General features: G+C 31.2%; 1 protein-coding gene across 1 annotated transcript in view; it reads right to left on the reverse strand.

The window, feature by feature from the left end:
* Window positions 1-3,575: 3,575 nt before the first annotated feature.
* Window positions 3,576-12,259, reverse strand: part of LOC129235110 (PDZ and LIM domain protein Zasp-like) — a 111,533-nt gene continuing 102,849 nt past the window's right edge. Inside the window, exons 14-15 of the mRNA XM_054868798.1 lie at window positions 10,238-10,353; window positions 3,576-5,301 (exon numbers count right to left, since the gene is read on the reverse strand). Coding sequence (XP_054724773.1) covers window positions 5,221-5,301; window positions 10,238-10,353 — 197 coding nt within the window. The 3' untranslated portion in view covers window positions 3,576-5,220. The remainder of the gene's footprint in view (window positions 5,302-10,237; window positions 10,354-12,259) is intronic.

Below are 12,259 nucleotides of genomic sequence, written 5' to 3' on the forward strand. Positions count from 1 at the left end.
AAGGAGTGTCTTAACAAAAACAAGCAGGCGCAGAGCATTCTTAGAAAATAATTATTTTAATCACTTAAAGCTGAAATATAAATACTAGAAAACTGAAGTCTCAGAACATTGTGTAACAAATTTGATGTTTATATACCAGAACATACTTGTTTAGAATTGAAAGGATTCTTATTACGGTTCCTGGCGAACGAAAAAGAAAAAGAGCCCATGAAACTATATTATCGCAGAAAATTTTTCTCTTAGTTGTAGCATTTCCTAGTATTTTATCTTCAGAAATACATGTTATTAATAGCAACGAGGTCTTCTGAGAAAATATGCATTAATTTCTATCCACGATTGTATTCCAAGTTCTGCAAAGTACATATTGACTTTTGGAATCAATAAGGCTCAATGTTCATTATTTGAAGTCATTCATGACGTCTTTTTATGGTAAAAAATAAAATGTTTGTATTAAATTGTCTATCACGTTTCATTATGCATAGAAATATGTTAAAACTAATTTAACAGTTCATTTCATGGTATTCGTTACGCTTTTAGTGAAGCTGTAGTAGCTAAATAAGGTGATGTTGGGTTTAAAAATAATTAATTGAAAACTAGATATCGTTTTATGACAAGTGAGAAATGATTTTATGCGAGTGTCAGTTTTTTGATTGCTTTCACATAGAAACCAATTAAAAATGCATCAAAACAGGCTAATTATAGCGTAAAAATTTCGTAAAAAACGAAACCAATTCAATTATAAGTAAAATAATTCAAAAAATATTGGCAATGAAAATTTTAAAGAACACGGTTGGTAATTAATGTCTCGCAGTCTGTGTTAAAAGAAGTGAAGCACCGTTTATACGTTTTTTAAGGGACTGTATGAAAAGAGCGTATAAATGAAAAAAGTATAATAGGTAAAGGTTAATGCGTATTAGACTCTGCAGGGACCAAATTGAAAAAGGTGTAATTGATAAAAACGTATAAAAGAGAAACGTATAAACGGTGCTCCACTATATTTAAAACAATTCGAAGTCCAAGAATATCGAAAACGATAGAAAGAGTGCGAAACAGAGACATGCAGCTGGCTGTCAGAGGATTGATATTGACATAAAGGAAAATATGCTCGAGTTCTAGACAGTCTTCTCTTGTCTTTTCTTTTCCAGAAATAAGACATGATCTTACCAACTGAGTCTCTAGAAAGTTGTGTAGTTGGTGCAATTTTCAGAGTTTCTGAAATGCGATTATTTGTAACTTTGAATGCATTCAATGACCCAATAAATATTGGAAGATGAGTAAGATAAAAAGTTTTTGGGAGCAGGACATGTGTATCGTCCCTAATTGCATTTCATGGAGTGTTTCCAGAGGAATCGAACAATTTTTAGATTCTTTTTAGGACAATTTTTTCTTGCTTATTATTTTTCGATTTGAAGACTTTTTGGTTTAATTTCGAACACTTAAAAAAGTTTAACATTATAATCCACGAATCTTGAGTAGTTCTTAATGTAACTTGAATGGAAAAACTTTATTAGAAAAAGCTTATGACGTACAGTCTGCCTACCGTTGCATTGAATTTGGAAAACGTCAAATTAGGACATATAGTAAAGATATTTTAAAGAGTGGACACATCTATGATAAAAAAAGAGGTGAAATTGAAGCCGGAATAATGGGATGCATCGGTGCAAAAATGGGCGGGGTTACGACAACGTGGGTCGAATCGCAAGAATGGTTATCACCAATCTTGCGGATGAACCAAATAAACTAATTGGCGAATTGGTTTATACATATTAATTCGCGTTTTGATGCAATTTTAAAACCGTGTTTTATAAACTAGCAACAATATATAACATTAAATTAGAGATCTTTTTGAGAACAAAATGTTTCCCAAGATCTAAAGCGAAAACCTAAAGATCGTGGGATAGATACATCAGTGCAACTTCCGGCTTAAATTTCTTCGTATAGCCTGTCCTCGCTATCTTACTTTATCAGTTAGGACGAGTCTATCTGAACGAGGGGGGAAGTGTAAAAATTTGATGCGCTAGGTTCGCTCATTTCAATTTGAATCTAATTAATTTAGAGACTTACACTCATCTGCAAAATCTTAAATCCATGTAAACTAATAGATGCGTCTATTTCCGCCTGTAAACCTTATGTGAACCTTTCCATCTCACCGGTAGTCAGACAGCAGAAGGAACAAATATAAGAACCTCTTTCTTTGACCACTTTAAGAGTATTTGCTTAACGATTAAAACATAAATAAAATTAGTGCCAACAGCAGATATTTGAAACTAAAAAAAAACAAACAAAAATCTTGAATAACAAGTACTTTGTACCACTAAAATGTCGGGAAAGAGTTTCTTACAGTCCAAATACATTATTTATTTTTTTGTTTTCTTGTTTTAAACATTGTCCTTGCTGCTTTTAGCATTCAGCCCCATGTATTGAGCCACGTGCTATTATAAATAGTATAACGGCGAAAGCTGATCAGATTTATAGTTTAAAAGAGGCCAGTGTATCTAATAATATGGACCTAAGTACATAGATATCCCCTATTTTCTGCGAGAAATATTGAAAAATCAAAATTAATATATGCATATATAGCAGAAATAAGAAGTGCTAATACTTGTTTCGAGTTTGATCCGATGTTTTTTCTCCCCATAACTTTGCTTCTCTTGCAATGAAAATGGTACCCTTTGTAGCTCTAAAACATAATCTGCAATTGAGGCAGTGAGAAGCAGAAGGAAGTAAGTGACAGAAGTAAAAATTTAAATATAGCCTGTACGAATGGTAGGAGAATCTCTCTCCTACGTTGTTACAATAGATAGTAGTAACTCTGGTAGGTTCTGCTATGCAGCATGATTAAGAAAAAAATTTCTCTTTCATTTCTACCTAGGATCTAAACTTTAAAAGCATTTTTCTCGTATCTTAAAGAAATACACTTACACCTCTTTGCTTGTCACTGGCACAATGGGGTTGTTTCCTTCAGTCAAAAGTAGTACTTTTAGTCACTGAAACTGATAGAATAAGCAAAAAAAAATAACATGGACCCAGAAAATTCATTCATTTTCCCAACAGTTACTTTTTAATTAATAATTTAAAATGTCCGATTTTTGAAACAAGGCGTGGTCTAGATGACGTCACAAATGATGCCTTTTGGCGCATCTTTGTACTGCGTTTCCACGTTATGATAATTAAGAAGCGAATTAAAATTGCGCTCTACGCTTGATATCAACCATATCGTTGCCAGTACAAGTGAGTAAAGATGAGAATGGCGTGTGTATGGCAACTCAGAATGGCATTTCATCATTTGTGATGTCATCAGCAAGAACTGTAAACAATGAAAGATCACCGATTTAAGTAATTTTTAAAAAATATAAAACTTAAACAAATTATTTAAAAAATGGTTAGATCCTATGTTTTTAAGCACGTTCTTTCAGAAAAAAATACTTTTAAAATATTGGAAACGACCCCATTATAGTTTCTATTTGTGCATTTTGCGTCAGTTTTCATTTTTCAAACACAATATTGTTAATAACTTTAATGCTTTTCAATTATTTTCTTTTACTCGTAGTGTATTGGAAAATACAAACACCATGAGAGAATGATAAAGATTTATTTCTAAAATATGAGGCTCATGCTGCGCTAATTCAAAAATTCATATTTGTTAATTTTTCTTTGCAGTATCAGAAAACATTTTGAAGATTCTCTTTGCTTGATTCTTTATGTTATAAAAGTTTAATTAAACACGTTATTTTTTTAATAATGTACCATTAAGGGAACTACGTGTCGTTTGCTAAACTACCAAATCTCTGATGTCATAGTAAAATATTTACTTTCTATCACTCTATATGTGTTTTGTAAGCGACCTGAAACAAACATCATGTATTAATCTGTACCTATGTTTGCTTCGTAAAGTACGAAATCAAAACTAGGTTAATAGACTTCTGTAAAAGATTTGTATTTGTTTACCATCTATGAAGATATATGACACATAATGGGTTATGAGATCTGGTAGCTTAGGAATTTATATATCTGCAATGTAAAAAGCAAAAGTGAACAAACTAGTAGTTTTCAAAATATTGTGAATAAAGAGAGATGCACAATTTTGAACTTCATGTTTTTAAAGTAACCATACAATATGCGTAGAATCATAGGAATTCTGAAGTATCTTTCAAATTAAACAAATCAGAAAAACATGAAAGCGTAAACTTACAAGACAAAGTACTACTTCTGATTGCGAAAATGTGCGATTGTTTTCCCGCTTATGCAATGAGTAAATTTGAAACACCCATTTCAATCATGAGTTTTCAATATGCAGCAATTGAAATGTAATCAATTAAATACCAGTAAAATCTCTAATAGAATCAAGCTCCAGCACCTGAATGCAGTGCATTTAGTTCGCACTAATGGAATCAATCCCATACATTTCAATCAAAAGTTTTTAATTAGCAGCAATTGAAATTTAATCCATTAAAAAACCTCCGATAGAATCGAACTCAAGCACCTGAATACAGTGCATTCATTCTGCACTAATGAATCAATCCCATACATTTCAATCATGAGTTTTTACTATGCAGCAATTGAAATGTAATCAATTAAGTACTAGTAAAAAAATCTCCATAGAATCGAGCTCAAGCACCTGAATAAATGCATTTAGTCCGCTCTAATGTAATCAATCCCATATAATTTCAATCCACATTTTGCACTTTTGTTTAGAGGTCTGTGAAAGTAAGCTTACAATCATGCGCTTGATTCAAGTACATTCATTTAGCATGAGTTAAATCAAAATCGTGTACTGCAACCAGTGATTTAAGCAACTCAATTTATTTAACTGAATAAACTGTACTTGAGAATGCACTGTACCTGGGGATGCTAAAAATAGCAAATACTGATATGAGTCAATACTTCTTCACTGCGAATTACATATTCGTGGTAACGGATTATACTCAATTTGATTCTGATTGATTCCTATTTATTCGTTTTAAGTGAAATAACCTAAAGGTAGCCATAATAACGGTAGCCTCTTGAAATAGTAAAATCTAGACATTAAATATCGAATTTGTCAAAGTTTGTTCACTTTCGCTTCTTCCCATTTCTCTAACATAGTTTATGTTTTTCACACAAATCATATATTTTGGCAGCACACATTCTTGTTTGTCCCAGAAAACTTTGGCATCATTTCTGGTAACTTCTCATTCTTTCATCTCAATAGTAAGGACATTTAGTTCTCTTCATTTTGATTTATAGCCTGGCATGCTGTTTACAGAACGGTTTTCCACCTTTGGCATAGAAACTTTGTCCTTCTAAGTTCTTGTTGCAAATCTGAAAAAAAAAAAAAAAAAATGTTACTGTTATTGTATTATTACAATATCTCCTTTTTTATTTAGAAATGATGGGAGTTTTTCCATACTGTTTGTTTATTATTAAAAAGGAAGAGTAAAAATCTATAAATAAACTAAAAATATATAACAAAAGCAAATCAGTGCATATTGTTGCATTTAACAGCTTTAAGGTAAATGTGAATAAACTGACGTTTTTTAAACTTCAAACAATCCTCCCCTTGTAAAGTAAGAGAAGAAATTAGGCCAGCAATACGCAACCTACTGCCTTTTGAGTGTATTGGGTATAGTCCTGATTAGTTATTTTTAATTTTCACAAGTACTTTTAATTAGTATAAGTAAATATTGCTGTGGCACAATAGTCGCAATATTAAAGTTAAATGATAAAAACAAACACTTACTGTGGCTTTCATAAGTATGCATTTAAAAATAGAATGATGGATACATAACAATGACGCAAAAGGTTCTCCGGTTCCCATGTCTATGGTTCGACTTAGAGCCGCTATAACGATAGGCCAACGCATCAGCTTAAATTTAGCCATTTTGGATCGGATCTTTCATTGCTGCACTGCTAGGGTTACCACAGCAAAATTTTGGATTTGGCCAAATTTGACGAAAATAATATTTTATTTAATAAACAATTCACGTGCCGCTAATAATTTTTCACAGTGAACAATCACCAAATGCGATAACTCGCCAGAAAAGACAATTACTAAAACACTCTCGCTCCGATCCAAAATGGCTAAATTTAAGCTGATGCGCCGGCTCGTATATATAGAGGCCTTAGTTCGATTCAAGTGGCATTTTGCCCAGCTTCTGAATTTAATGAAGCAGTTCAGAGTAAAAAGGCTCCGGTCTATAGCTTAAAATACATGCAAAACTTAAGCCTTTAAAATTTAAATCTTTCCCACTGCTGCAAAAAATCATGCGTTAACCGTAAAATAATTCATTTCTTGTTAATCGAGAGTTATGTGCTAAAGCCAGGACCTTACAGTAAAACTTGAGCATTTTGCTTTGTGCAGAGTGCAGAATGATATTTTCATTCTAAATCTGCTTTTAGTTGAGAGTTAACCAAAAGCTGCTTTTAGGATCGAGGCTCACCTACGAGTTTCAGGCTTTTTTGAACACGAGTGTTACAAGCACCGAAATGTATACTAATACTGTTTGGCTACGGATTGTATGTAATTTGGCAATCGGGCCAAGTTAAGACGATTCCATCTGAAGGAATCTAGCAAGGGAGAAGGAAAAATAGCAATGGGATTTTGATGCACGCGTTTCGTAATTTCACTAGAGATTTATTTATTGTCTTCATAGAAGTGAAAATGAGTGGAGGAAAAAAAACGCGTTTCTATGGAAACAACAAAAAGAAAATGAAATGTTTTCATTTCGTTCGGAAATTTAAAAGCAAAATCGTAAGCTAAATACTATGTTGTAAACAAAATAAATCAATTAATTTTTCAGTGATAATATGGATCGAATATAGTTTTGATTTAAAAATTATTGCATTGTATAAATTGTCATTTTCAAAACACTGAGTAGAGATAATTAAGAAGCAAACACGCACATCGTATCAGAAAAACTACCATCCCTGAAAGGAATAGACGCGCCCATTTCCGCCTGTAAACCGGATATTTGCCTTTCCATACAATCGATGGTCAGACAACTACTATTAGCGGAACACTTTTCGTACGTCTCCGATTGATAACTTAACTTGTAAAAAGTTGCAGTATAAAAACAAGAAGTTTCATTATACTGTAATACTTTGTCGCAATCATACAATGTCCATAAGTTATTCATGAACATTGTATACATTTGCATAATTCCTTCTTCTTTCTTGCAATTTCTTTTTTATTTTTACCGAATGAAAAACTTTAGCATGAAAAATTTGATAAATCATCAAAAAACGCATTATTCTCACATTACGATCGCGAAATTTAAGTATATACGAGTACATTAGGCAATAATTGGAAAGAAAATAATATGAAAACGTAGCAAATTAACCTCATGTTTATTAAAATGGTAATATAAAAGCCTCTATTGCATGATTTTATTCTAATGAAACGACTTAGAAATACTTTCATTGGTAAATTGCAATACCTCACCTAATATAGACCTGGTTATTTCAATAATAATTATTTGGAAAAGGTATTACGGGAAACAAAAAGTCATACAATTCCTTTTAGTTTACCAGAAAAGTAAAGTTAACTATTCTGATCATATTTTCCTCAAGAGATTCTCCTCCAGGGACTCATTCATTAAAATGCATGCTTTGCTTTTCTGTTCCTTCCTGTAGCTATAGATTTAATTACAACTAGTGCGAACTGCAATTGCATCATAGAAGATGAAATAAAAATTGAGTTTTAGATTTCGGAATCTAGCAGAGACATTTTGTTCATTCACAAATTTGCACAGTGAGCGAGTCAGGCTAGAATTTTAAGCCCTTGTGATGATATTTCTTTTTTCTTTTTTCCTTGTAATTCTTTTTCAGTGTTTCTGCAAGACACTTTTCGTATGACGCTTTGTATGAGGCTTTGGTCTCTTGTCTTGTAATAAAAATAAAGAATAAACAAGTAGCTGAAATATTTAAGTAGTTAACTTGTTTTCAAAAACATTAATTTGAACGGATGGTTGTTCTCAAAACAACAATTACATTTTTTGATTTACATAGTTTGTTTACATTCAAGATATTCTCTTAAAAGTAATGTAAGTGTTCTGCGTATTTTATTAACCAGTTTTCGTTTGAACTATAGTTTTGAAAGTGTTTAATGTCCCCAAAACATAGTGATTTTCCCTTTCTAAAAAAATTGAGTTTTAGAATCATTAGAGCTAATTTAAACCGGAACTATGCTTGATATCGACTTTGAAAATTTTCATTGATGAAAATGTTATCTAGTAGGGGAATATGGGGGAAAATAAAATGGTGAAATATTTTCATTGCTTGCAACCGCACCTATCATAAAACTATTTTATTATTTTCTGAAACATACAGTACATTCCAGTTCAAAAAAAATAACTCTAAATATCAAAGAAAATAATAATGCAAGTAATTTTCAAAGTTTCGTACCCATTTTGTAATATTTTGTGATTTGTTGAAAATTATTTTTGTTATTAAAAATGATAACGCTCTTGGGATATTAATGTTTAAATATTAATTAAGATCTCCCGATGTCCAGTTCCGAACTTATTTCATTAATACAGGGCACATTTTGATTTTAAATGTCTAATGCAAGTTGTCAAGTGAACACGAGGCAAAAGAAAATTATTTATTCACTGACTACTTATTTTGTTAGGAACGGGATCAGTGATATGAAAACGCTGTAATTATTCTGAGTACGCATGTTTTAAATTCTAATGGGGTCGTTTCCAATATTTTAAAAGTATTTTTTTCTGAAAGAACATGCTTAAAAACATAGGGTCTAACCATTTTTAAATATTTTGTTCAAGTATAATATTTTTTAAAAAAATACTTAAATCGGTGATCTTTTACTGTTTACATTTCTTGCCGATGACATCACAAATGATGAACTGCCATTTTGTGTTGCCATTCACAGAGCAAAATATTTAATTCGCATCTTTACTCACGTGTATTGGCAACGATATATTTGATAGCAAGCGTAGAGCGCAATTTTAATTCGCTTCTTGATTATCATAACGTGGAAACGCGGTACAAAGATGCACCAAAAAGCATCATTTGTGACGTCATCAAGACCACGCCTTGTTTCAAAAATTGGACATTTAAAAAAATTAACTAAAAAATAACTGTTGGGAAAGTGAAAGAATTTTCTGGGTCCATGTTGTTTTATTTTATTTTATTTTATTTATTTATTTATTTATTTATTATTTTTTTTTTTGCTTATTCTATCTATTTCAGTGAATAAAAGTACTACTTTTGCCTAAAGGAAACAAACCCATTACATACATTCTGTGAAATAAATTTGAAACAAGATATACAAAATAACAAAATTAAGCTTAATTAAGATGTAAGTTTAGTAATTCGCTCATATCTACCATTGCACTCAATTCCGTTTTTCACTCAGTTTAGAGTTTATATAGCATTTTTCTGCTGATGTCATTCGTAGCAATAGAGTATATTGTTCGCAAAAAAAAAAAAAAAAGAAAAAAAGAATGAATATTTTCTTTTTTTCGAAAACTAATAAAAATTGTACTCAGAACTGTATGAAAGAGCATATAAAAGCAGTTATGAGTGCATTTTAATAGTAATGACATAAAACTAAAAGCATTTCTTAGAAAAAACAAAATGAGGAATTATCTTCGATAAATTGGATTAAATATATTATCTTTTCTGGCATGGGGGGGGGGGGGTCAAATCCAGACTACATTTATGCAGTACATGTGTGTGCGTGTGTGTGTGTGTGAAACAAGATTTCTATACTAAGTAACAATTTTTCAAATCACTCTTGATTTTTTCCCGTTAAGAAATAGCTATATAATTTTAGTTCAATTTAATATATTCATAATTACCGAAAGTTGTTTACAATAAACGCACAGCTAGCACTAATTACTTCTTATACGAAAATTGTTCCGATCGAAATCATTACTGAACTACCCTGTGGTAGTTTAAATAATAACGTAATTTGCACGATATTATTATTAGTAACTGACGCAAGTACGAATATTGTTCTAGAACACACATGCACTAAAAATTAATCACAGAAAAGTGTTTTCCCGATCATTTCCAATTTTGATAGTGCCTTTTTCAAACATTGGTATCCCAGATGCATTTGTTTCTCTTATTTCTTTCCAAACCGCCGAGTTTCGGTGCCATTCCATAAATACACGCAATTCTGTCTCATCGCGGTATATTTCCTTACGATCAACAGTTTTTGGAATGGAATACAGGAAAAGATCTGAAAATGAGTGATATTGTTTTCTGATAGAATGCAAAATAGTGTTCTTACGCTGCACTTGAAGCATTGCGAATGGTAATTGTTGTTCAAAGCTTCGACCCATCTATCACCAGCTTCAATTGGAAAACCACAAGCGATGCATTTTGTTGTAAATAATTCATTCCAGTCTAAAAATGAAACACAACTATTAGAAAATATTAAAAACAAATAGAGGTTTGTAGTGAGAAAGACTTCTCTCTCTCTCTCTCTAAATGCCAAAAATAATCTCTTTCTAATGCGAAAAATACTCAAACGAATTCATTTACTTAGAGTGCATTTTCAATTTTAATTTTCTCTTCCTAAAATAAGATTTTCTTTACCCGAAAAAATTAAGGTTTATTATTGACACTAACCTTCACAAGTAATAAGTTTTGACATTGTACATATTAGTGAACAATTTGTTTAAAAAAATATGTATTCATTTGTATTGTAGTTTTTAAACTAAAACTTTTACTTACGAATACGTGCAATTATATTGAAAATACCTTTGAGGTTTCTAAAAAAAAACAGTTCACAGCCCCAAATATTGAAATGGTTTCAAAAAAGAAAAATTAATTGATAAAATTAAATAATAAAAAAATCAATGTTTTGAAACCTAGTTATCTTGTCACATTTTTTACATAGTTATTTAATGTCAAATTTTTGTTATTTTTTGTATTTTACTGTTAAACTCAGTAATGGAGCAATATCAAAATCTTTCTGTCACTTCTAGCTCTGATACCTTTAGTCATATGAAACATTACTACCATTTCGCTTTTAATGTAATTTTGATGATGTTTCTAATCAGTATTAAAAATGGTAACATTAAGACAAACATAAAATGATTTTATTCACGGCCTTATCCCTTTATCGACTGTTAGTGCTTTTTGGAATAATTTTAGACTTGTGATATCAAAAAGACATTAGGAAAAAAGAATATAATTTAACTTCAAGCTATTTTTACCACACATATATTTCTCTTAACTTAGCAAATCATTTTTTTTTCTTATTTATTAGATCTTCCTCATTTGCAAAACTATAATAGGAATCTTTAAATGTATTAGTCTGGCAAATTCTTATCCTTTGTTTTATACATTGACTTAGGCAGTAGTGGATTTACCATATCGCAAACGCCAATGACCAATGCAAGGGACCCCAGTGACCATAGAGTCCCCGCAGAAGTTGCAAACATGACATGATATTTCTTTAGATAGAGCCGTGATAAAGGAAACCTTAAAATGCATTGTGACGGGCCCCCGAACTTGTAAACCCGTCAACCGTCTTAGAACAAGTTATAATTGAAAGAGTCATTTTAGTATAAAATATTATCACAAGAGGATTGAGACACGTTTTTTCCGACGCATCCGGAAAATTGGATGTCTTTTGCATTGAATTTATTTTGCATTGAAAAAGGCGTTTCCTATAATGCCAAAACACGTGTCTGCAGTAATTTGTAATTTGTGCTATTTGACCTTGTTATTTCTTCTTTTTAAGAGGCACGTTATACATATCTCAACTATAAAGCCCTTCTGATGTACTAAACCTGTTTACTTTTACTGTCTAGAACATCGGGAGATACCTTCAAGAGTATAAAAGATTGGCTTCATTTCTGAGGAACACTTTTTTTAGTCTCTTACTCTTGAAGAACACATGTACTTTGTGGTTTTTGTTTTACAAATTTCTATTTGGTATACCTTATTCTTAATAACGTTATGTTTCAAATGGACACAAGCAACAAGTTTATGTAACACATTTTGGGTATTTTTAAAAATAACATGAGTTTTTAGCATCTAAATAATTTAATTTTGCATTCAAATTCTTCTGGGTAATAATGTACGAAAAACCCTAATCACCTAAATAAAAAAAATGATCAATAACCACAAGTTTTATTTTACTCATTCAAATAAAGCTCAGTAAAGCAGAGGTGGAGTTAGTACTTGTAAATTCATTAATAGATATAGATTTTGGTGACATGTGTGTTTCGTTTCTGTTGGTTTGCTTCGTGTCATGTAATGAAACGCAATCACAGGATATTTTTTTTTGGTGGACACACAT

This window comes from Uloborus diversus, chromosome 2, assembly GCF_026930045.1.
Source record: "Uloborus diversus isolate 005 chromosome 2, Udiv.v.3.1, whole genome shotgun sequence".
NCBI classification, from domain to species: domain Eukaryota; kingdom Metazoa; phylum Arthropoda; class Arachnida; order Araneae; family Uloboridae; genus Uloborus; species Uloborus diversus.